The sequence below is a fragment of the Cornus florida genome, unplaced genomic scaffold (assembly GCF_030987335.1).
Source record: "Cornus florida cultivar Cherokee Brave unplaced genomic scaffold, ASM3098733v1 CherokeeBrave_3.0.0_Hap2_Chr01, whole genome shotgun sequence".
NCBI classification, from domain to species: domain Eukaryota; kingdom Viridiplantae; phylum Streptophyta; class Magnoliopsida; order Cornales; family Cornaceae; genus Cornus; species Cornus florida.
The window spans coordinates 71513433-71539402 of NW_026775571.1; the positions used below are offsets into that span (position 1 = coordinate 71513433).

Consider the following 25970-nt stretch of genomic DNA (forward strand, 5'->3'; position numbering starts at 1 on the left):
ATCCAAAATAATTATTAAAGGTTGTCTGAGAGTGATAATTCACTCATATGGTTGTTTGGGTTAGATATGAGATTGACGCTATATCGGTAAATCCAAATATAAGATTTGTCTGGGAGTGGTATTTCACTCATGAGGTTGTTTGGATTAGATGTGAGATTGACACCATATTGGTAAATCCAAACATAAATATTAAATTTTGCCTATGGGAGTTTTTTCACACTCCATGAGAATAGCTTGGGCTAGATATGGGATTGGCTCCATATCAGTAAACCCTCACACTGAACAAAAGGTTGGCGATTTGCTGTAATATGTTCAGGTGACATACCGCAATGGTATGAAGTAGGATGGATAGCTTGGGTTAGATATGGGATTTACTCCATATCGGTAAACCCTCACATTGAACAGAAGGTTGGCGGTTTGCTGTAATATGTGTAGGTGACATACCGCGATGGTATAAAGCAATACGGATAGTGAGGTGCGCGTTTAGACCCCATGCAGTTTGCACATCTCATGAAATACAGTAAAACCACTATATTTGCTTGAATCCTAGATGGAATCAGTTTTGAGTCCATGGAACTATTTAGACTAATATATTACTTGTCTACGCATTCATGATCCACTATTGAGGAAATTTATGAAGGAGAGTGTTCTAAAGTTTCAATCCATCAATTTCGATAATTGTATTTTCTAAATAAAAATAAGTGGCCACTCGACTTTTATAAAGTGTGTTGCAATCCATAGTATCATTTTATAAAACTTAGAGTGCATGGACCAAGTGGGAGATTGGAATTTTTATATATATATTTAAATAATAAAAATTATTTTATGATCCTATGTACTACGTTTTCTAAAATAGGATTACAATGTGATTATTGATACTTGATGGATTGGGTTGTACTTTCCAATTTGGTGGTTTAATTAGGAGTATGATTTTATACCGTTGGATTGTGGTTTTTCAACTTATTTGGTATGATTTAATTCTAACCATTGATATCTAAGTTTCCATGATAGGAAGGGAGACTTAGATATGCTTGTTTGTAGAGAAGCCGTCCCCCTCTGTTGTTATTATATATAAGGGTTTTAAAACCCTTATTTAGTCCTATCGTATCGACAACTCTCAGAAAAGGGTAAAACGTTCTAATATTTTGCAGAAACTTACTGAGGATTACATAAATATTCTAAAAATATTATATAATTTAATTATTAATCAGGTACAATATCTAAATTACGCTTTAAAATATTTTTAATTTTTACATCAATTAATTTAATTAAAACACAACAAGAAAATTCAACGGTGGTAGTACACAAGGTTACTGACCACAAAATTGACACTTCTACGTTGTAAGTTGTAACATCCGAAAATACAAATCCTCAACTAGGAAGTTGTACATTTTAGACTAATTTATCCTTCTATTTCTATTTTGAAGTAGATTCACCTGTCCACTATGTACAACCATTTAAAGCAGTAACTCCTCTCCCACAATCAGTCTTCTAAGAACAGAAACACAATCTCAGCGTCTTTGCAAAATCAGTGGCAAAACTCAACGCTTTCGTCTTGATTAATGATCTTCTTCTCTGCATGTAAAGGATTTGTTTCTGGCCCTTTAACCTCTCGTTATTACACTTCTGCCACCAAGCTCGACCCCCCTTTCTCTCTCCTCCAACTTCTCCAACTCTCAATCGACAATCAATCTCTGAAACTCACCCAACAATCCCATGCTCTAGTCTATCATCATGGGTCCGATCAAAATCCTTTCATTGTGACGAAACTCATCTCGGCATACTCTGTATGCAAAAACCCAGTTGACTCGCGACTCGTTTTCGACTATGTTGGTATCAAGAATGTGTATCTATGGAACACACTGATTAATGGGTATGCGAAGAATTGTTTGTACAATGAAAGCTTTGATCTTTTCAACCAAATGTGCCGAAGTGAGGACTTGCCCGATGACTTTACGCTTTCGACGCTTTCAAAAGTCTCCGGTGAGATTGGGGACTTGCGAGTTGGGAAAGCGATTCATAACAAGTGTATACGAATTGGGGTTGTGTCAGACACTGTAGTTGCTAATTCCCTTATGTCAATGTACGGTAAATGTGAGGATTTTGGTGGGTCTCGCCAGTTGTTCGATGAAATGCCGCAAAGAAATGTCTCTTCTTGGAATGTTATAATAGCGGGTTATGCGGTTTTACAGGATCATAATTTTGATGAGGAAATGTGGAAGTTTGTTAAATGTATGGAGGTTGAAGGAATGCGACCGGATGCTTTCACCGTTTCTAGTCTTCTTCCTTTGTGTGGTGCCAATAATGGGAAATGGTATTATGGTAGAGAGCTTCATTGTTATATTGTGAAGAATGAACTGGCTTTGAGTTTGGGTTCAGATGTTCACTTGGGTTGTTGTTTGATCGATATGTATTCGAGAAATGATAAAGCCAATGTAGGTAGAATGGTTTTTGACCGGATGAAGTGTAGGAATGTTTTCGCCTGGACAGCGATGTTCAATGGTTATGTACAGAGTGGTGCTTCAGATGAAGCTTTGGTTCTTTTTCGAGAAATGCAAGTGAGAGATGGAATAGAGCCCAATAGGGTTTCGCTTGTTAGCATTCTCCCTGCTTGTAGCTCACTTGCTGGTTTAATGGGTGGGAAACAAATCCATGGGTTTGCCATTAGAAAGGAATTGAATCATGAAATTACTTTATGCAATGCACTGATTGATATGTATTCCAAGTGTGGGAGCTTGAAATGTGCAAGACGAGTCTTCAATGACGATTCTATTTGTAAAGATGCAATCTCTTGGAGTTCAATGATTTCTGGATACGGATTACATGGGGAGGGTCAGGAAGCCATTGTTCTTTTTGATAAGATGCTTCAACTTGGGATAAAACCAGATATGATTACAATAGTAGGGGTCCTTTCTGCTTGTGGCAGGTCAGGATTGGTAAATGAAGGCCTTAATATCTATAGCTCAGTTGTAAATGATTATGGGATTAAGCCTACACTAGAGATATGTGCATGTGTGGTAGATATGTTGGGTCGATCAGGCCAGCTTGATCGTGCATTGGAATTCATCAAGACAATGCCCTTGCAACCTGGTCCTAGTGTTTGGGGTGCTCTTGTTAGTGCTTCCTTACTTCATGGGAACTCTGAGATGCAAGATTTGGCTTATAGGTTCCTTATTCAGATAGAACCTGAAAACCCCTCAAATTATGTTTCATTATCAAATTTATATGCCTCTTCCCGGAGGTGGGATGTTGTGGCCGAGGTGAGAACAATGATGAAAGATAGAGGATTGAGGAAGTTGCCTGGGTGCAGTTGGATTAACATTAATAGCAAAACCCATAGCTTCTGTGTTGCTGATAAAGGACATCCTTGTTCTGATATAATTTATAAAATGCTAGATGAACTCGTTTTGGCAATGAAGGGAACGGGTTCTTCTTCTGATTTTGAATATTTGACATAGTCATATGACACCAATGGGTTAGTGATCTGTCTTGTACAATTGTGTGGTGCTGCAACAAACAGAGAGCAAACTGATGATAGGAGCTCTTTTCCCATCTGTCATTTTGGGATCTGTCAACTGTGTGGTGAAATGTATTTTTGCTCAGGTTTGTTCTATCTTCTTCCTTGTGGCCATTTAAGGTTAAGATAGATTCACCTGGGACCGATATATTCTTTTTTAATGGTTAATGTATCGATAAGATTTTTGTATCAGATTAAGGGAAGTTTCAACACTGAAATACTTTTATTGATATGTAACACATGTTTATACAAAGTTTATATAACCAAGCCCTTGATTGCAGGTATGTGATTATGGAACATAATCATATAAACATGCTAAATATATATTGCACATGAAAAATACATGTATGGCATGTCAGTGTGACAGCTTTTAAGAGCAGAATCAATGGGACAGAGAAGCAAGTTAAGCTCCAATAATGATGAAAGTGGGAAGCCATTCTCTATACTAGAGTAGGAGTATTGAGTCACTAAGAAATAAATGAAGTTTTCTACTATAAGAAAGCATACAAATTGATAATATATTGTTGAAAATCGCGTCATACAGCTCATTTTCCTATACATAAGAACACTCTTTTTGAAATTCTATAGGAAACAAATGATTCCAATGCTATGTAGAAACATCATTTCAATATAGTGCAGTGTCAAAATGTTCATTTTAGTTGATCAAGAAATCAGAAATATTATTCACTTGTTCTTGACAGATTGATAAATTGGATATTTATCTCTCTCTCCCTCTCTCTCTCGGTAGGTGATTCAATTGATATTTATGAAATGATATTTATATATAATATAGATTGGTAATAATCAGATTGTGTCATACCAAATCCAAGGTTGATTCTGGATTGAGATCATAATTGAGTTAATGGGTCGCAACATTACCAGCAGATCCAAATTACCCAATCTGGTTCAAATCATATGCGATCCATTGATAACCTCTTTTCAACTTACAATTGTCCTCATTTAGTCCTCATCGCCTTGGTGCAAGGTAAGTGGATAAATTCTCCATTAGCAAGCCATGTAACCATGACATGTTTTCTAAGTTGTGCTTTATATTATACCTTTTCAAATTTTGACAGCTTGGATTGTGCCCTCATTCTAGATGATTTCCAGATATGGACATGGAAGTATAGGGTATGGAGCCACTCATTGTGTATGAGATGCTTCATCATGGGTGTGATACCCCTTGACTCCGAGACATGGGTTGATCAGGCCCAAGCTCAAACCCGAGGGAATATCAAACAATTAATACATAAACAAACAAGAATACAAAATGAATTAAAGAATAAATAACAAAACTGAAGGAATTGCTAATATAAAATCCTCAAAATGATAATGAATAAAAATAATCCAACTCTCCAAAACCTCCAAGAGTACAACTCGAGAATCCATCTAGTGGACCCCTAAACAAAATCCCAACTGAAACTGAATAACTGAAAATAAAATCCCAAACTAAAACATAGAGAGAAGTCCTACGTAAACAGATGAATGAGTGACTGTCTCCCACACTAAGGGACATTCATTGGACTACAAAGGGGGTCTTAACCTGAATAGAAGGCAACATGCAAAACGCATCTGAGTGGGCATGAGTACCTAAGCCTAACAGGGTACACCTCAACCTATCATAGCCAGCTACACATCTACTGCATATACGCGCCCTAACCATCGACTCTGAGACTCAAGCTCATATCGTGGTACCATATTCATATATTTAAAGTCCGTCCAAAACCAGAGTATGTCATTTCAATTCTTTGTTGATCTGACATAAGATTTATAATCCAGTTAGTCACTCAGCTTATCCAGTTGATCTGACTTAACTACAAATAACAATTAATCCATATAGTCACCCAACTTACTCAGTTGATCTGACCTAATTATAAGTAGGATTCAATTTTTACAATCCATTCTCTTATTCCAATGGGTTAGGTCTTAGCGTTCTGAGCTAAACCATCCCTAGTTTGCCACCGTCCCATACCGGTGCATGCAATCCATAACATCCATATAATTGACAGAATTTAATATAATAATTCAGCAATTAAATTCCAACACATAAATCCAGGTAATTGACGGAATATAATTTAATGATTCCTCAATTAAAATCCAGGTTAACTTCCATATAATTGACAGAATACATTTTATTAATTCATCAATTAAAATCCAGGGAAACTTTCATGTACTTGACAGAATAAATTTTATTAATTCATCAATTAAAATCCAGGAGAACCATAACAAAATCTAATATGTAAAAGAATTTATTATGCATCCAAAATAAATTTAGAAATTATACTCTAGTCATCTAAGTTGCTGAAAATAAGTTTAAGCAACTAAATGCTTTAAATCCGTCAACAGTATGCGACATTGTTTAAACTTCCACACTGTGAAAACCATTAGCATATAGAGATAAATTATGCCTCCTAGGGTTTCAATACACTCTGAATTAATATATAGAACCTTCATTAATATTCCAAACAGTTCGTGAAACCCAAATTGTCCAAACAGTGCCTAAAACCATTCCAGACTGCGTTAAAACAAGGGAGCCTGCTCTCAAAACTTGAGAGCAGGCTCTGTCCATGCATGGAGTCGGCTCCATGCACCTTGGAGCCGGCTCTAGAGGGGTGGGAGCCGGCTCTAAACCCCCTAGAGCCGGCTCTGCACTTGAGGGAGCCAGCTCCCTCTTCCATGGAGCCGACTCTCTCCCTCTCTGAGAGCCCGATCCGTTTCTGACCGTTTGCTTCGTCTTCGGCCACTTCTACCCTTCTGTTCTTCATTAATACTGAACCTAAGAGTCTAATTTATACCCAGTAGCATCCCACTCATGTGTTTACAACAGTAGGAATTAATAACAACAATTAGAAAAACCACGGATTCATTATACTTTAAAACAGATAACGAACTCCAACTTGCAAGAACAGTTACAGATTAAATTAAAACACATACAGTTGATTAATTTAACACAAACTAAGCATGCAAGATTCAGTTAACGTTTAATTAAAACCCTAGAGACCACCTAGGTATGCACAGAACACAGGCCAAGGGGAGAGGGACATAATAGAACTTGCCTGTGTGGTTTTGGAATCAAAACCTTGTCGCCGTCTTCCTAAGCTTTCTGACAACGTTCGTTTAATGTCTACTCAACCTCCTACTGCTCAGCCTTCCCTCCTCCTAGGTTCGACCTTTAAGCCACGGCCAAAACCCTCACCGAACTTGCTCTGTTTTCTCACAAGTCTCTGTTATGTCGCTCTGTCTTCATTGTGCCGTGAATAGGGTTCTAAAACCCTAGGCAGACATATGACATATATATTTATAGGAGATTACCAAAACCTAAGTCCAATTAAAACCCTAAACTGAACCCTAGTCGGCCCATACGTGATTTCTAAAAGAATAAAACCTAATTGCAACATTATAACTATTACACCAATTTAATCCAATTAAAACAAGTAATTTCCAATAAAGAAAAATAAAAATACAATTAGCCAATTCAAGAAAATAAAAATACAATTAACTCAATTAAACAACCAATTAATCAAAAATGTAATTAAATACACAATTAAACAATTAAATAAAATAAATAATAAAACAATTAAACAATTTAGCAAATAATCAATTAATCACACAAAAATGCAATAAAACCATAATTAAAATGCCAAGACCATCCTTTTAAAATAAGGGATATTACAATGGGATGCAATAATGTTTCATAATAAGACACGACGATGATGGTTGGTTTTCTTTCTGCTTGTGGTGGTTCAGGATTGACAAGTGAAGTTTCTGACATTTATAGCTTAATAGTGAATAATTGTGGAAGTTAAACTGAGTGCGGAGATTAATGCCTTATTGTCAATATGTTTGGTAAATTACATAAGCTCTACCAAACATTAGATTTTATCAAAACAATGTTTGTGAAGCTTGATCAGTTTGTCAGTTGGAGATTGGAGAGCTCTTGTAAGCGCCCGTGCAACTTTTTGTTGAAATGAAGGGTTTAGCTCATAGATATTGGACTAGAACCCAAGAACCTTCCAGACAATGTTAATCTGTATAATTCATGTGCTACTTTAGGAGATGTGAACGAGGGAAGTGATTAGAGAAATGACTAAGGAAGGATGTATTCTTAATATTTCTACAATTTAGTAGTGATGATCCTATTTTCTTTGTTGGCTCCATTGTATTTTAGAGGATGGTTTTGTCCCTGTAATGCCTTGGAAAAGAGTATTGGTTATTGAATCTTCCTGTGTCTACTATGTCCAAGTGCACTTGTAAAAGACCCTAGCTGAAGAACTCTTATACAATGGTGGTGAGGAATGGGTGATTCTTCTTTGGTCTTGTCATGTCGATTTCGTGGAATATACCTTGAAGCCTTTTAATGGTATTGAGATTTGAAAGCTGAGTTAGATAGCCTTCCAATCATAGCAAGCTCACAGTATGTGAGAACTGTGATGCAACAATGTGAATTCAACTTGAATCTTCTTTCTTTATATTGGGACCATTCATTCTTTTATTATTATTTTTATTCAATCTTTGTAATCTTTGTTACAAATAATAGGGTACATGTCTAAGCATTGTATTTATGCAATCTCCAAAACAAAGGACAGAAAGACACGTCTAAACATTCGTATTTTTCAAAATTCTTCTTCAATTTTAGGGTTAAATGGTGTTTGAATGTCATGTGGTGTTCAACGTCCGCATTTCATTCCTTTTGAAGCAATTAGGTGACAAAAAGAATATAATAGGAGATTTTTATGCACTTTACATTTGCATGTCCGACTAGACAAGTTGGATGAGTATCCCATACCCATACCAGATGTCGTGTGTCAAATACAGGTATTTCATCCATTTAGAAGAATCCGTAAGTCATGATGCAGTTTACTGAATAAATTAGTTAGTATAAATATATAATCGCACCAAAAGGTGGTTACTTAGGTAGCTTATGGAAGAGTTCTAATCTGAGCTTTTTACTGACTTGATAGTTGTAATCATTTGCAGGTGAATAGGTGAATCATGAATGCCTTTTCTTTTCCCTGAAAATTGGCAATCTTTTCAGTCTTTCTACCTTCAGCCTTGTTTCTGCGCTTCATGCTTTTATATTTTCCAATGAGGTAATAGTAGATTCTTAAGGTATGGACTATGTAGCGATTTTATAATTATGTGAGACAAAAACAAAATAAAACGCGAAAAATTAAATTTTCTCATCCGATTTTTCTCGTTCTATATTATACTGTAGGATTTGTGTCCCAAACTTTAAAGGGTGGGGATCAGGTCACAAGAGAAAGGCTGTTAAGAAGATGTCCATCACCTGTGAGGACAAGAAGGGTTAGGACAAAGGGTTACTGCTAGAGGTCAAATTAATATTTTGGATCAAGGCAGCATCTTGCTCTCGTGAAGCAATAACATCCAGTTGATCCTAGATGTCCAGCGGACTGTCATATGCTGGACTCCAGTTTTACTTTGTCCAATATGAACTTTTTACTTTGGCTTAGCAATCTTTTGTTACAGTTAGTTTAGTGATTGAATAAACTGTAGTACTTTTTAACATAATGTGTTCGTTAATTCCTTCTAATCTGGTTTTGCAACTCCTATTTAATGTTGTTCTCACACACTCCGAAAAACAGAGCTACTTGTTTACACAACCATATCTAAACTACATCTAAACAACATATGATACAGTCATGACTCGCCATTTAATTATAGAACTCCCTCTTTTGGACTGCATTAGTTTGATTGCAACATATATTGAACTTTGTCTTTGTTTCATTGTCCATTGCCTATGCACAGATAGGAAATGTCTGTTCCAGGGACCCCTAACTTTAAATCCTTTCCAGATGCAGGTAACTGGCTACATACAAATGGAACGAGATCACTAGCAGCAACTGGAAAACTTATGGCTTTCTTCTTCAGGAGGCATGTGGGAAAGGAAACTTCCCGAAGTGTAGTCCTTTTTTTATTTCCCGAAAGTTCAAGCAAACGCGCACACACCCACAATATTGTCCTTAGCATGGCTTGAACTCTCAACCTCTCCTTTAGGGGGGAGAGATCATATCAACCAAGCTAATGCCCATTGGTATCACAAGTGTAATCCTTCGTTGTTAAGATCAGGTAGGTAAAATAGTTTGGTTTCTCTGTGTGAGAAGCTTCTAAAACCTAGATTCTTAAATTTTTTTTTAGTAAAGCAAATTGCTTATCTGTAGTATACCTAACTTTCCTCTCCTTCTAGAAGTTTACAGGACCATACAGATTGTGAAATCCAAGGCATACTTGATTATTCAAAATTTTGAAGTAAGAAACATTTGGAATACATTAAATTATTAGACTTATTCACCTCTGCATCGCATTGGTTTTCGACTAGTTTGTGGTTTCTAATTGTGATGTTATTTGGTGTTGAATTTCATTTTATAATACTATTTTGAATCAGTAGAATTAGGAGTCAAATCTGGATCTTATGGTTCTTGCAACTTATAGGATTAACTTTAATAATTTTTATTGAATACCAGATTTTAAGAGAGTTCAATTAAAAGAGTCCACTGAAATTTCTTTGGGTTTGTCAAAAAAATAAAAAATAAAAAAAATTCAAAACTTGAGAATTAAGAAACTTCACGAACAGTTGCAGAACCTTCCTTTGATGCAGACATCAACGGCTGCAAATTCATAGTTTAATTCCTCTTCATTGCATGGCCGTCCAGCCTCCAGCATGAATTTCACATGCAGTTGGTGAGAAACAGGAAGGTATGAGTATGACATTCTTTGGTCATTACCATAAAGTCATCAAAAATTTAGGTCAAAGTGGAAAGTATTCGAGTTTGATGGTTGTGATTACCCAATTGACTGATAGAAGAGTATTGGGACCCAGATCGTAGAAAGAGCCACTAGAAGAACACAAACAGATGTCCAAATGTAGCTGGTGACCGTAGGAGAAAAGCCTATTCAATTGAAATACGCGTTTGGGAACATCGGCACAAAAATTCCAACCCACCAGTTTTTGTGGCTCGTAATGCATCTCACACTCACACAGTCACACACTACCGTCCTATAAAAGGCCACCAACGGCTCTCAACTTTACACAACAAAACATCATACCTTCACAAACAAATATCTCTCTCACACATACAAACACACATACACATACCATAGTATAAAAGGACACCAAAGGATCTCAACTTTACACACCAAACTTCACACAAACAAAGAACAGAAAGCAAATTAAAACCACCACCCATTTCACCAAAAGTTTGAAGAATACCTACTAGATCTTGCTAGTTGAGCTATCTTCAATGGCAACTTCAATTTCTGCAGCTGGATTTAAAGGAGGTTTGAGCTCTTCCTTCCATGGAAGTTGGGGAACATCAATGGCTGGACATGATCACACCATGCTGGTCAAGTCAGTGCCCAACCATGTTCGAGTCGGAAAGCCGACACGATCACAAGTTATGATGAAGAACGTGAATGAAGGGAAGGGTGTCTTTGCTCCGGTGGTTGTTGTCACTCGTGATATCATCGGCAAGAAGCAATTCAATCAGTTCAGAGGCAAAGCCATTGCTTTACACTCTCAGGTATATATATATATATATATATATATATATATCATTAGTCTTTCGTATCTATATATTTTGCATACAACTCTTGAGGCTACAAAAACATGGTCCTGCTCAATTTTGGTTACTAGCACAATGCAACATGAATAATATCTGTATAATGACTTTATTGCCCCTTTTGATATTTTCTGTAATAGAACATATTTCTCTTTGAAAGGGCAATAGTGTCATTTTACACCCAATCTAACGACACCTTGTAAGTTATTTTTTTTGATAGTTCAAGAATGTGCTAAAAAATGCATGATAGCACATGGAGTTAAGCGTAATTAAGCCATTATGAATGTGGCTGCATATATGCTTATATATATATATTTACATGAACTTGTTCATTTTTTCAGGTGATTACCAAATTCTGCAAATCGATAGGGACAGACGTGAAACAACGACAAGGACTAATTCAACTAGCGAAGAAGAATGGAGAGAGACTTGGATTCCTAGCATGATTTAAAATCATGTACTTCCATTTATTCATGATCAACACATAAGCAATGTTACAAGTTCATAGTTATATACATATATAGTCATTTTCATTTTCCGGAGAAATATTGTAACGTAAACTAGATGCAGTTACTTTCATGTCGCGTAGTTGTAATATTTTGTTTACTATCATGAAATATATTGCAAAAGAAAGATTGCTCATCAGCGCGCTATATATACAATGGTCCAAGAAATCATAATGCAGAGTAGGTTTTTTTATTTATTTTTTAATTTACCAGCCACTTATACACGATTATTTACTATTTCCAAAATAAAATCACCCATGAAGATAATTGCAGGATATATACACCAAATAGATTCGAGTTTCATATTCTTATTAGGCGCATTCATACGTATACTCACATGGCCTGCTATGAAACTCGAACGCTCGTCTCTCTCTTTGGGAAGGAGAAATTATACCACCCAATTCATATCATTCATATCATGCTGATGCCTTGCTTAGAATATTAAGATTGTATGAATTATACACTTCATGAGACATTTAGAAGCAATTAATCAAGATCATAGCAGAAAATGTTACCAAAAGAGACATCACTTTTTAACATTTAATAAAATGACACTAACATGAACATAAATCTAAAAATGCAATTAGCAAGGTTTACAATTTATACAACAATGAAAAGAATACTATAATTGAGTTCGAATCCAAGTATTGTACCACATCGAATAGTTATCAACAAATATAAACAATATAACAGGTAAATCAAATAGATATTTGATAAAATATATTATTAAGATAAGAAAACTGATTATTGAGATTGAGAGACAGTTCCAAGATATGGATAAGGTTCCAACCTAGGTTGGATGAACCATCCTGTTAATGTGATCCAATAGATTAACTTATAAGCTTGATTCTCTTCGTAAAAAAAAAAATACATTATATGTATAATTCTTTTTTTAAAAAGTTCGTTTTTAAAAAATATAAATTATAAATCGTAAGACTACACATATATGTGTAGATGGATACAATATGAATGTTAATACAAAAAACTGTGGTAAACAATATTGTAATGGTCTGATTTAATATATATAGATATGTGGTGTAAGTTAAAAACAAAAGGAAAAAAAAAAGAGAGAAAAGAAAATTCAAAAAAAAAAAAAAAAAAAGATGGGACCCACTAATGGTTTAAGTGGTCATAAGACTCTCTGTAATCTAATTCCGTCTCTCTCGTTTATGTCTCTGTGTCTTCCTCTCTGCTCTTTGTTTTTTTTTATTTTTTTACAAATTCAAGGCTTGATTTCTCCCTCATTTGTTAGTGTTTTTAAGTGCCGTTTGCGGCAAAACGGAGAGCACGGCGAGTTCTACACATGTGTACCAGCAATTTCAGTTTTGAGCAACCTAGGGAGTCCGAAAATTAAGACCCATTTTGAAGATTTGAGGTGAAAATTGGGAGTTTTGCTTAAAAGTGAGGTAGGGGTCTCTAATTCATATATTCTTGTGCCTTAGTGAGTATAATTATTGTTATTTGTTACTTATTATGCTAGATTGAGTTGATTTTGTTTAAAGGAGACTAAACCTTGAAATTTGAGTATGTGGATATGTGTTAAATTTATGTTATGTGTGAAAAGTATGTTCTATGTGTTATTTTCCCTAGCCGATAATATTGTTAACTTGCTAAAATTGTTGTATGAAAGCATGTTATGTATTCTTAGAAATTCTTGGAAGGTGTAATGTGAGATTAAAATTTTAATTTGTTGTACAATGATGAATTATATGGCATGAAGCATTCATGCATAGCATTGGGAAGAAAAAGAGAACAAATTGCTTTGAAATGAAAAAAAGAAATTTTGGGAAAGAAGTTTTGATCAAAGTGTTTTATGAAAACCTGGTGGCCGCGGGGGTACCAAATGGCCGGAATGTTAATATAGCCTAGAGGGAATTAGGGAGATTGCCCTAGCGTGGTTGAGCTAGCTTGGCCCAAAATGACGCCGCGGGGTTACCAAGGGTCAGGGACACTAGCCAATCCTTTTCTCGTGTCGCTGCGAGATCACTAAAGGGCGGGTTATATTAACAGTTTAAAAGAGATGGATTTGAATGTTGAAAATGGGGAGTGATATCGGCATGCATTTCATTTCATAGCATCATATTGTGCATACTGAGATTGGATTTAATGTTGTACTTTCCCGACATAGTATGACCCCGATTCCTATTGCCCTATTCCTTGTTTGGATTCATGGGGACACAAGAGGTGTGTCTTAGGCACCACCTACTGAGCAATTTTGCTCAACCCTTTTATTTAATATATTTTTTCAGAAAACGGAAAAGAAGTGGTGGATGACATTCTACCACAGACTTAGTATGGATTAGGAGCTTATTTTGTTGTTTTGTACTTATGTTGTAAAACATGGACATTTAATATTAATCTTGTATTTTGGGACTGTAATTATGATATATAGATGATATAGTATATGGTTGTACCACCATGGAATGTATTATATGTTTATTGCGTTGGGACAAGTTAAAAATGCATTTAAACATGTTGTTGTAGGACGATTTTTAGCAGAGGTCATGTCGAACTTTTTTTTTTTTTTTTTTTTTTTTTTTTTTTTTTTCTTTTCAATTTTGGCATCATTTAGGGTCGTTACAAATTTGGTATCAGAGCAGAGGTTCGAAAACCATTAGGACGACGGGTAGAGGCCTACATAGGGGTTGCATGTGAAGTCGTTTACATAGTTTATGTGATTAATTGTTAAAGTGTTTTGCTATGTGCAAAAGCATGCTTAACTGTTTACTTGTTTACATGCTTACATGCTTATGTGCTTAAATGCTTATATTAATGTGTTCATTGCGTAGTCTTGCATGTTAAGTGTTAGTATAACATCCTTTTATGTTGAGTTGTTCACGGCTGGACCTTAGTGTTATCATTATTGAATCGTTTTCTTTGTTTTATAGAACGATGTCACGGTGTGAAGAACTAAGGGAAGTTGGTTCTAGGCCAACAAGGGGTGATGTTGGCGAGAGCTCGAGCTCTAATCCGGCGGAGCCAGTTGACGAGGACACACTTCTTAGGGATTTGATTGCCCCTAGAAGTTTCCCTATAAGTAGGGATAACGTGGAAGCACCCGTTGAAGAGGGTGAAAGTTCGGCGAAACTAGTATAAATCGCTTGTTGCAGAAGGCCTTGAGGGCCACTATTACTACTCAGCCGCAGCCGATACCGCAGCCGGTACCACAACCGGTAGTGTAAGTAGAGGAGACGCCAGCACAGAAGCGTCTTAAGATTATTAAAGTTTCTCAGTTGATGCCAGTGATGTTTGAAAGTGGTGCAGATCCCATGGTAGTGGATGACCAGATGGAGTAAGTTGAAACTCAATTGACTTCTATGGATGTGGCGGAGGATCACTTGAAAATCATCCTAGCCACTTACAAGTTTACAAAGGATGCCAAGTTTTGGTGGAAATCGATCATAAATCAGTATAAGATTGAAGAGATGAGTTGGGATAGGTTTAAGGAGCTGTTATATAAGAAGTATTTTCCTGCTCCCAAGAGGTGGGAGTTAAAGGATCAGTTTATTGACCTTATCCAAGGCAATATGTCAGTGACAGAGTACGAGAACAAGTTCACTTCTCTTTCCCGCTTTGCTGCAGAGATGGTGAGTAATGAAGTTGATAAGGTTCGGAAGTTTATCTCCGGACTTGACTACAAGATGAGGCCGTTGTTAACAGCATAAAGCATCAAGGTTTATTCTGAGGCAGTGGAAAGGGCATTGATGCTAGAGGCGGAGGCCAAAGATAAAGATGCAAGAAGGGAATAGTGGAAACAAAAGAGGAATGCAGGGTCATTTCCAGAGGGACCTTCAGGGAAGAGGAATAGGGGTGGTTCATCTCAGTTTCAGGGGCGGCCGTCTGCATGATCTACTCCTACCACTCTATGCCAGCTGGGTCAGATAAGAGTGCAGTTGTTTGTTATCAGTGTCAGCAGCCTGGACATTACAAGTTCAGATGTCCTATGAACTCAACCACAGTTTCTGCACCATCGAGAGCTTGTTATGGGTGTGGCCAGCAGGGCCATCTGATTCGGGATTGTCCTACTTGAGGACCAGGCACTGGTAGTTGCAGAGGGTCATAGCAGAGGCCGTCACAGTCGGCTACGGTTCAGTCAGGTTTCAGACCACCGCCACCACCACAGCCTGCCATATCTTCTCAGGGTTCACGATCAGCTAGGAGGGATACTTCTACTGTGTCGGCACAACAGTCTGGTGTTCAGATTGGTAGTTCTCAAGCACCGCAGGGACGTGTTTTTGCACTTGCACTGACTGATGCATCTCCTGAATCTTCAGTTCTCCGAGGTATATTTCCAGTGTTTGGTTCTTGGGCCCATGTTTTGTTTGACTCTGGTGCATCTCATTCTTTCATTTCATTGTCATTTGCACTTGCATTGGGGTTAGAGGTTAGTTTCATGGATTAGGCGTAGTGTGTTGATACACCAGTTGGGGTTTCAATGTCTTTGAGCCGAGTTATGCAGGATTGTTCCATTGTGATAGCCGGGCGGACCTTTGCGTTTGACCTTACCCTCCTAGAGATGACTAGCTTTGATGTCATTCTCGGGATGGATTGGTTAGCTTCCTTTCATGCCACGATCGACTGTTATAGAGGAAGGGTAACAGTTTGCACTTCCGAGGGAGACTGTTTCTTTTTCGTGGGACTTCGGAGTGATTCCCACATTTCATCGTTTTATGAAGTTCATGGATAGAGTCATGGTGATTACTTCTTAGCTAACCTTATAGCCGAAGAAGATGATGTTGTGGAAAAAGATTATCCTGCAGTTGTTCGTGATTTTCTGAATGTGCTTTCAGAGGATTTGACAGAGTCGCCTCTACACTGAGAAGTGGAGTTCACTATTGAGTTAATGCTAGGTACCGCGCCGATTTCTATGGCACCGTATCGTATGGCACCAGTTGAATTGGAAGAATTAAAAAGGCAGCTTAATGATTTGAGGATGAAAGGTTTCATCCGACTGAGTGTGTCATCGTTGGGCGCACCGGTCTTGTTTGCTAAGAAGAAAAATGGTTCTTTGAGGTTGTTCATTGATTATCAGAAATTGAATCGTGCCACCATAAAGAATAAGTATCCTTTGCCAAGGATAGATGATTTGTTTGATAAGTTGAGAGGAGCCAGTTGTTTTTCGAAGATTGACTTGAGGTCAGGCTACTATCAGTTATCGGTTAGGGATGAGGATATTCCAAAGACAGCGTTCCGTACATGGTATAGACACTATGAGTTCCTTGTTATGCCTTTTGGCTTGACTAATGCGCCAGCGGCATTCATGGACTTGATGAATTGCGTCTTTCACGATTACTTGGACTAGTTTGTGGTAGTTTTCGTGGATGATATTCTCGTGTATTCACGATCTCGGGAGGAGCACGAGGTCTATTTGAGTATTGTTTTACAGATTTTGCGGGAGCACCGATTGTATGCCAAATATGAGAAATGTGAGTTTTGGCTACAGGAGGTGAAATTTTTGGGGCATGTTGTTTCAGAAGGTGGAGTGTCAATAGATCCATCAAAGGTTGAAGCAATTTTGAATTAGGAGCAACCCAAGAATGTTTTTGAGATTCGGAGTTTCCTTAGCCTAGCGGGTTATGACCCGTTTGGTAGCGCTTATGACCCGTTTGACCCGGAAAGGGATTAAGTTTGTGTGGAATGAAGCCTGTGAGTCATCTTTTCAGGAGTTGAAGACAAGATTGACTACAGCTCCAGTGTTGGTGATACCTGAGCGTGGCTTGGGTTATGTGATTTATTGTGACCCTTCACGTGATGCTTTGGGATGTGTGTTGATGCAGGATGGTAGAGTAGTGGCTTATGGGTCTCGACAGTTGAAGAGTCACAAGCTTAACTACCCTACTCATGATTTGGAGTTAGCGGTAGTTGTATTTGCCTTGAAGTGTTAAAGACATTACTTGTATGGTGAGAGATTCGAGGTGTACTCGGATCATAAAAGTCTCAAGTACCTTTTCTCTCAAAAGGACTTGAACAACAGACAGAGACGATGGATTGAGTTCTTGGAGGACTATAATTTTGACTTACAGTATCATCCGGGCAAGGCAAATGTGGTAGCAAATGCCTTAAGCCGGAAATCTCATGGGACTCTGGCCTGTTTGGCTATTCGGAAGTGGAAGATGCTTAAGGATTTGGCAGATGTGGGATTGTATTGTTTTGATGACGATGTTGACAGTGAGCCAGCATTCTTGTTTAGTCTTGTGGCTTAGCCTACTCTTGTTATACGAGTGATTGAGTCACAGAGACAGGACCCGAATTTTGATGCCATTCACGCTTTGATCTCCAGTGGTGAGAAAGTGAAAGATTAGGCCTTGTATGCAGATGGGGGTCTATGGTTCAGGGTTTTGTTGGTGGTTCCCATGGTTTGTCATGAGGACGTTTTACGGGAGTTTCACACTTCCCGCTTTGCAGTTCATCCACGTGGTACCAAGATGTATTACAATTTGAGACGTCAGTATTGGTGGAACGGGATAAAGAAAGATGTTGCTCTGTTTATGGCTAAGTGCCTTAGCTATCAGCAGGTGAAGGCCGAGTATCAGAGATCAGCTGGTTTGTTGCAACCATTACCTGTAGCACAGTGGAAATGGGAACATATTGCTATGGATTTTGTGACAGGTCTTCCAAGGTCACAGAGGGGCGATGAAGCCGTATGGGTCATCGTTGACAGATTGACTAAGACGACTCACTTTTTGCCTATTAAGGCAACAGACGATGTAGAGAAGTTTGGTGTACTTTATGTAAAGGAGATTGTAAGGTTACATGGAGTTCCAGTAACCATTATCTCAGATAGGGATACTAAGTTCACTTCAAAGTTCTGGGAAAGACTTCAAGCAGCGTTTGGTTCAGTGTTGTATCTTAGTACGGCATTTCATCCACAGACAGATGGCCAGTCGGAGTGTACTATCCAAATCTTGAAGGATATGCTTCGGATGTGTGCTTGACTTGTGTGGTAGTTGGAAAGATCTTCTACCGCTTATTGAGTTTGCCTACAACAACAGTTATCAAGCGAGTATCCAGATGGCTCCATTTGAGGCGTTGTATGGTAGACCTTGTAGGTGACCTGTTTATTGGACTGAGGTGGGTGAGACTGCCGCCTTAGGACTCGACATAGTACTCGAGATTATTGAGAAGATTAAGCTGATCAGACAGAGGTTATTTACAGCTCAGAGCCGACAGAAGAGTTATGCAGATAAGCGGAGACGACTGTTATCCTTTGAGGTGGGAGACCACGTTTTTCTTCGGGTTTCTCCACGGAAAGGGTTGTTGAGGTTCAGGAAGAGTGGCGGGTTATCACCACGATTCATAGGACATTTTGAGATTTTGGACTGTGTAGGAGAGGTTGCCTACAGACTTGCTTTGCCACCACAGTTGGACAGGGTCCATAATGTTTTTCATGTATCGATGTTACGGAAGTACGAGCCAGATCCATCTCACATTTTGAGTTGGGTTGATGTGGACATTGATGAAGATGTTTCCTACGAAGAGGGACCAGTTCAGATCTTTGACACACAGCAGAAGGTGTTGAGGAACAAGACGATACCAATGGTGAAAGTTCTCTGGAGACACCACGGAGTTGAGGAGGTTACTTGGGAGCTCGAACAGGAGGTTCGCTCCAAGCACCCAGCGTTGTTTTCTTCCTCAGGTATGGCTTGATTTCAGGGACGAAATCTTTTTAAGTTGGAGAGATTGTAATGGTCTGATTTAATATATATAGATATGTATGGATATGTGGTGTAAGTTAAAAACAAAAGGAAAAAAAAAAAAAAAAAAGAGAAAAAAAAAAAAAAAAAAATAGGTGCGACCCACTAATGGTTTAAGTGGTCATAAGACCACGTTTGTTTTAGCTCTCTATAATCTCATTCCTTCTCTCCCATCTCTGTCTCTGTGTCTTCCTTTCGGCTCTTTGTTTTTTTATTTTATTTTATTTTTTATTTTACAAATTCAAGGCTTAATTTCTCCCTCATTTCTTAGTGTTTTTAAGTGCTGTTTGCGGCAAAACGGAGAGCACGACGAGCTCTACACGTGTGTCCCAGCAATTTCAGTTTTAAACAACCTAGGGAGTTTGAAAATTGAGACCCATTTTGAGGTGAAAATTGGGGGTTTTGATTAAAAGTGGGGTAGGGGTCTCTAATCCATATATTGTTGTGCCTTAGTGAGTATAATTATTGTTATTTGTTGCTTATTATGCTAGATTGAGTTAATTTTGTTTTAAGGAGACTAAACCTTGAAATTTGAGTATGTGGATATGTGTTAAATTTATGTTATGTGTGAAAAGTATGTTCTATGTGTTATTTTCCCTAGCCGACAATGTTGTTAACTTGCTAAAATTGTTGTATGAAAGCATGTTATGTATTCTTAGAAATTCTTGGAAGATGTAATGTGAGATTAAAATTTTAATTTGTTGTAGAATAACGAATTACATGGATAACATTGGGAAGAAAAATGGAACAAATTGCTTTGAAATGAAAAAAAGAAATTTTGGGAAAGAAGTTTTGAATAAAGTGTTTTATGAAAACTCGGTCGCCGCGGGGGTACCAAAGAGCCGGAGTGTTAATATAGCCTAGAGGAAACTAGGGAGATTGTCCTAGCGTGGTTAAGCTAGCTGGGCCCAAAATGACGCCGCAGGGTTACCAAGGGTCAGGGACACGCTGCGGGGTCACCAAAGGGCGGGTTATATTAACAGTTTAAAAGAGATGAATTTGAATGTTGAAAATGGAAAGTGACATCGGCATGCATTACATTTCATAGCATCATATTGTGCATGCTGAGATTGGATTTAATGTTGTACTTTCTCGACATAGTATGACCCCGATTCCTGTTGTCTTATTCCTTATTTGGATTTATGGGGACACAAGATGTGTATTTTAGGCACCACTTACTGAGCAATTTTGCTCACCCCTTTTATTTTACATTTTTTTTTTTTCAGGAAACGGGAAAGAAGTGGCGGATGACATTCTACCACAGGCTTAATATGGATTAGGAGCTTATTTTGTTGTTTTGTACTTATGTTGTAAAACATGGAAATTTGATATTAATCTTGTATTTTGAGACTGTAATTATGATATCTGGATGATATAGTATGTGGTTGTACCACCATGGAATGTATTATATGTTTATTGTATTGGGACAGGTTAAAAATACATTTAAACATGTTGTAGGACGATTTTTAGCAGAGGTCATGCCGATTTTTTATTTTATTTTAATTTTGGCATCATTTAGGGTTGTTACAAATATGGTAGCAATTATATATAATTTATTTGTATTTGATAATTGAATAAATGCGTGTCAATTAATTCTGATCTTTAGACCTCACATATTTTATAATAAAAATAAAAAAGTTAATTACTAAAGAAACTAAACACTAAAAGAAAACTAATAGAGTAAGAAAATTAACTTTTAAAAAAAATAGAATAAAAAATGTAATAAAATTAGAAAAATCTAAACAAAATAAAAAACACGAGGAAACTACCTAAAATTAACCTTCCTAAAAATATATTAAAAAGAAAAGAAAAAAGAAATCTAAATAATAAAAAAATACTAAATACTAAACAAAATCGTCCTATATCAATATAAATGACAAAATAATTATTTTTTTATACCATTTTGTTATTGGTTCCAATGATATTCCAATACTAAATGAAATTGTTTATATATGTAAACATATTTACTTACAAAAAAAATGGATCTTTTATTATTTGTTTTATTATTAATATTTAGCTTGTTATTAATTATATAGTCAAATTAATTTATCTTAACATTTAACAAAGGACCTAAGATTGTTAGGTCAATTACCAGTTATGTTATTATAATTGCGCAATATTGGAAAAAAACGTTTTTTCTTTAATAATATGATTAAAAATTTGTACAGAAAATATACCTTTTTTAAAATTTGATATATCGTGTATATTATATGCGTATAATACATGTATGGGAATTTGCGAATTTTGTAAAATACTCCGTATCTTTAATGTGGACCAAGTTAAAAATTCCCAGATTTGAAAAAAAAAAAACTCCCAGATTAAATCATAGCCATTAAGCCATGACTCTCAAACCTTAAGGCCTCGTTTGGATTGAGGGATTTGGAGGGTTTTGGAGAGAAAAGAAAGGGAAGGATAGGGATAGGTGTGTTTGGATGGAGGGTTTTGGAGAGAAAAGAAAGGATTGGGAAGGATTTGGAGGGATAGCCTATCCCTCCAAATCTCTCCTAAACAGTAAAACCAAATCCCTCCAAAATTGACAAGATTTGGAGGGATTTGGAGAGAAAGGGAGCTAATGACCTTTGGAGCCCATCCGGAAAAGTCGCCGGAAGTTGCAAAGATCATCGGAAAATTCGTCGAAAGTTACAGAGACTGTCGGAAACTCGCCGGAAGTTGCAGAAATCGTCGGAAAAGTCGCCGGAAGTTGCAGAAATCGTCTGAAAATTCGCCGGAAGTTGCAAAGATCATCGGAAAATTCGTCGAAAGTTGCAGAGACTGTCGGAAACTCGCCGGAAGTTGCAGAAATCGTCGGAAAAGTCGCCGGAAGTTGCAGAAATCGTCTGAAAATTCGCCGGAAGTTGCAAAGATCATCGGAAAATTCGTCGAAAGTTGCAGAGACTGTCGGAAACTCGCCGGAAGTTGCAGAAATCGTCGGAAAAGTCGCCGGAAGTTGCAGAAATCGTCTGAAAATTCGCCGGAAGTTGCAGAGAACGCCGGAAAATTCGCTGGAAGTTGTAGAGATCGTCTGTTGCAGAGATCGTCTTTTGATTTTGGTAGATTTTGTAGATTTTGTAGTTGGCAGTTGGAGAGAGAGACAGCCGATATGGGTTTTGACCTTCTATTTTTGTAGATTTTGTAGTTTGCAGCTGGGGAGAGAGAGAGAGAGCAGATGGGTTTTGAACTACTAATTTTGGTAGATTTTGTAGTTGGCAGTTGAAGAGAGAGAGAGAGCTGATATGGGTTTTTGACTATTTTTGTAGATTTTGTAGTTGGAGAGAGAGAGAGAGAGAGAGAGAGAGAGAGAGGGATCTGTGAGATCGGGAATAGATAGATGGAGGAGGCTGAAATGATTTTGTGTTCTAACCCTACCAAAAAGGGTAAAGGGTAAGATAGTAATTTTATTATTATCAATTCTTTTCTTTTCTCTCCTTTTTGTTATTCAAACAACAATATTATCAATTCTTTTCTTTTCTCTCCTATCTATCCAAACATGAATATAAACATTTCCTTCACTTTCTTTTCTTTTCTTTTCTCTCATAATCCTTTCTTTTCTTTTCTCTCCAGTGTATCCAAACGAAGCCTAAAAATAACAATCGTCCAACTAAAACAATCTCATCCGTCCATTCAGAATACTCTTAACTTTGCGTACCGACTCTCTCACTCCACTTACCTATTCTCTTTCTCTTCCTCTTTCTCTCTCATCGTAAACCCAGCCTTTATCGGAAAGAAATCGTCTCCATTCCCCTCTCACTAGAAACTGTCCGGTGAGGGTAAAATTGCTGAGGTGGCAATTGAGGTAAAATAATATTTACCATTTTCAGTATATATATATTTATTTTATACAACTTCTTTATATAGAGTATGTATATATTATATATAATTATTTTATTCATTAGTTGGTGTCAGCTATTCTCAAATTTTCACTTCCCATTTGAAACTCTAAAACTCCCTTGAAACATTTTCTTCCAAATTCTCTTCCGGACAGAAGAGAAAAAGCCCTCTCTTCTCCTAACCATGAAATTTGATTTAGGGTTTTGTACTACACACAAATAAGAATAGCCAAGACAAACATATTCTTCAATTCATCTTATTCTTCTTTTTTGTTGGGTGAAAGATTGAGTTTTTTAGGGTTTTGATTTGGTTTTTTTCAAGGGCTCTGGAGAAGACGGACAGTTGGGAATCATCAACAACAAAGAGAAATAATGGGTTTGCACAATGAAATCTCTTGAGTCTCAACACATCCGTTATGTAGTTGCCGGAAGTCGCAATTCACTCACTGTTTGTGAAGATTGCAAGGTTCCCTTTTTACCCTTTATATCTATCACTCACATATATATATCTAAATAAATATCAGTTAATTTTCTTTTTATTTCTTCTTGCATTTTTTTTAGAACCCTTTATTACTATTAGGTTGATTTGTAGCTTTAATATTATTATTTTAGATAGAATTGTTTGTTGTTAGTTAGATTATTTTTATTTTTATTTTCTAATTTTTTTCAATTGGGTGTTTATCAGTTTTTTACTTTAGGTTGGAACCAAAGAGGAACTTTAGGACATCCCTGAGACTAAAATAGAGAATAAAGAAAGAGTCCATGTACAAATTGTCAGGTAATTTCAATATATCAGTTTGAATTGGAACACAGAATAAGTGTTACTGTTGTGAGTGGAATTTACTGGTGGGTTCTTGATTGCAGGCAACTATTGGTGGGTGGCATTGTTTGGCTGTTGATGATCAAGGCCGACCTTATGCTTGGGGTATTGTTATTATTTTTCTTTTACCCTCCTCCATATTAGTTGCTGACATTAGTACAAATTTGAATCTGATCTCAATACTGTTTTGCCAATATTAGTAAATATTTGAGTCGTGTCCATTTATCAAGATGGCTTATTTACGTAGATTTGAGTATATCGGTTACGAACGCCTGATGAATTTTTCGGTAATGTCTGAAATTTGTGACTAATTGTTCAATATGTTTCAGTGGTGTTTTTTATTTCTGATTATGTTTTCTATGGAAGACAGAAGAAGAAAGGAATGTATTGGAAATGGTTGTTATAAATTTTCTTTTGAAATGAAAAATAAAATGACAAAGAAGATTGAACCAATTAAAATAATGTGAGAAACGTGGTTTATATTTGTCATATAAACATGGTCAAAGTTGTATGTTAAAATTTTCCTTCGGTTTTGATTTTATATTTATATATTCATTCCTTGACCATGTTGAATTTTACTTTAAGTTTTACAAATTCCTTCAATGAAAATTCACTTGATAGTATAGAAGTCTGAATATATTGATTTAAGCAGGTCTAAAAGATGAAGATAAGGATTTGGAAGAGGAAGACGATGAGCGTGCAACCAAAGATTTTAACTACACAAAAATTGTAATTAAATATGCCGGTTAGGATTTAACTACACAAAGATTACAATTAAACATCTCTCCTACATCTAGCCTAATACCCTTTGGTATTGGGATTCAACTTCAATGACATAATAATAAATTTTCATTTTTCACAATTTTATTAGCAGCCAAACAGACCCTTATATACTTCTTGATAATCTGAAATGCAATTACATGTTTCTTTATTTTCTCTAGATGCTTTATATTAATTTTTATGTATAATGAAAATTTTGACCTTCTTTGTAATGGTTGCTTTTCTTTGGTTCTTTTAATTTGAGATTTTGCTTTTGCAATCTAATCAATTTCAGGGTTTTGGATTGACATCATTGAAATTTCTTCTTTTTTTAATATATATATATATATACTCAAGTTTAGAGTTGTTATTGGAATGAATTTCGTGGCAGTCTTTTGTATTGTATGTGTGGGTTTTATCTAATCTAGATGCAATAAAGAGCAAGGATATATATATATATATATATATATATATATATATATTAATTTATTTTCTTAGTGTTTCTCTTTTCTCAACTCATTACTTATACCTGGTATGCTTGCACATATTGGGACCTTGGAAAATTAGTAAACCTAAAATATATCTAACTATATCTATTTTATCTATACTGAGAATGAGTAAAAACAATTGGAAACCGTTTTCTGTGAGACCTGTAAACTTGGAAGTTGATGCTTTTACTCATGATACAAGGTTAATTTGTTCACTCTAGGATTCTCCCAGAGTAGGAACAACTTGAGAAAATTAGTACTTCTTTGCATGAGAAATCTTTCAAGTAGAGTGGTTAAATTGCACACCCTACTAGCCTTTTATTGCTAAAGTTTGTTTATTTTGTGTTGATCTTCTTTTGACGTTTTTCATAAATCTATATGAATCTGATTACTCTTACTTCATCCTATAAATGTACTTAATTTGATTTAACAACGTGTTTGTGTTTGCAGGGGACTAAAGATATCAGAGAAGGAATTGACTATTATCTTGTACACCAAGGTTAATTTTTCTTGTACACAGTGAAACTGAATAATTGGTTGTTCATTGAGTTTAGAAAGAGACATTTCTTGAGGAATTCTAGACAAAATACCGAGTGAAAGTTTTTTGGTTTGAGTCGTTGGCACTGTGAATTGTTTTTTGAGCTATTTTATTTTGTTTCTTTAAAATAATCAGTAATGTAGCCTTCTCAATTACTATTATTGTATTAATATTAGACGATGAATGTTAAATCTACTATTATTTAATCAACAGCTTGAAGTGTAATTCTATTATTCTTCCCCAG

At 36.4% G+C, this 25970-nt stretch overlaps 2 protein-coding genes and 2 long non-coding RNA genes across 7 annotated transcripts; all 4 read left to right on the forward strand.

The window, feature by feature from the left end:
• The first annotated feature begins 1419 nt into the window (after window positions 1-1419).
• LOC132300148 (pentatricopeptide repeat-containing protein At1g28690, mitochondrial-like) lies at window positions 1420-10654 on the forward strand. Of its 2 annotated transcripts, none has more exons than XM_059797119.1 (3): window positions 1420-3603; window positions 8495-8607; window positions 8733-10654. In XM_059797119.1, the coding sequence occupies exon 1, from the start codon at window positions 1563-1565 to the stop codon at window positions 3456-3458; it is 1896 nt and encodes a 631-aa protein (XP_059653102.1). In that variant the 5' UTR covers window positions 1420-1562; the 3' UTR covers window positions 3459-3603; window positions 8495-8607; window positions 8733-10654. The 2 variants fall into 2 exon arrangements, with proteins under 2 accessions (XP_059653102.1, XP_059653111.1); XM_059797128.1 differs by having other exon boundaries at window positions 9331-10654.
• LOC132300159 (protein PROTON GRADIENT REGULATION 5, chloroplastic-like) lies at window positions 10579-11739 on the forward strand. Its single transcript, XM_059797140.1, has 2 exons — window positions 10579-11055; window positions 11436-11739. The coding sequence occupies exons 1-2, from the start codon at window positions 10777-10779 to the stop codon at window positions 11538-11540; spliced, it is 384 nt and encodes a 127-aa protein (XP_059653123.1). The 5' UTR covers window positions 10579-10776; the 3' UTR covers window positions 11541-11739.
• Window positions 11740-12407: 668 nt separating this feature from the next.
• On the forward strand, window positions 12408-20808 carry LOC132300168 (uncharacterized). Of its 2 annotated transcripts, XR_009480300.1 has the most exons (3): window positions 12507-13006; window positions 14489-15883; window positions 20521-20808. It is a non-coding gene; the product is annotated as an uncharacterized LOC132300168 (long non-coding RNA). The 2 variants fall into 2 exon arrangements; XR_009480307.1 differs by lacking the exon at window positions 14489-15883 and having other exon boundaries at window positions 12408-13006.
• Window positions 20809-22956: 2148 nt separating this feature from the next.
• On the forward strand, window positions 22957-25959 carry LOC132300177 (uncharacterized). 2 transcript variants are annotated; one of them, XR_009480310.1, is made up of 5 exons: window positions 22957-23087; window positions 23444-23587; window positions 23807-23899; window positions 23986-24046; window positions 25639-25959. It is a non-coding gene; the product is annotated as an uncharacterized LOC132300177 (long non-coding RNA). The 2 variants fall into 2 exon arrangements; XR_009480309.1 differs by lacking the exon at window positions 22957-23087 and having other exon boundaries at window positions 23170-23587.
• The last annotated feature ends 11 nt before the right edge of the window (window positions 25960-25970 follow it).

Coding starts and splice junctions, on each gene's coding strand:
- LOC132300148 (XM_059797119.1), top strand. CDS start 1,563: ATGATCTTCTTCTCTGCATGTAAAGGATTTGTTTCTGGCCCTTTAACC.
- LOC132300159 (XM_059797140.1), top strand. CDS start 10,777: ATGGCAACTTCAATTTCTGCAGCTGGATTTAAAGGAGGTTTGAGCTCT. Junction 11,056..11,435: donor CCATTGCTTTACACTCTCAG/GTATATATATAT, acceptor TCATTTTTTCAG/GTGATTACCAAATTCTGCAA.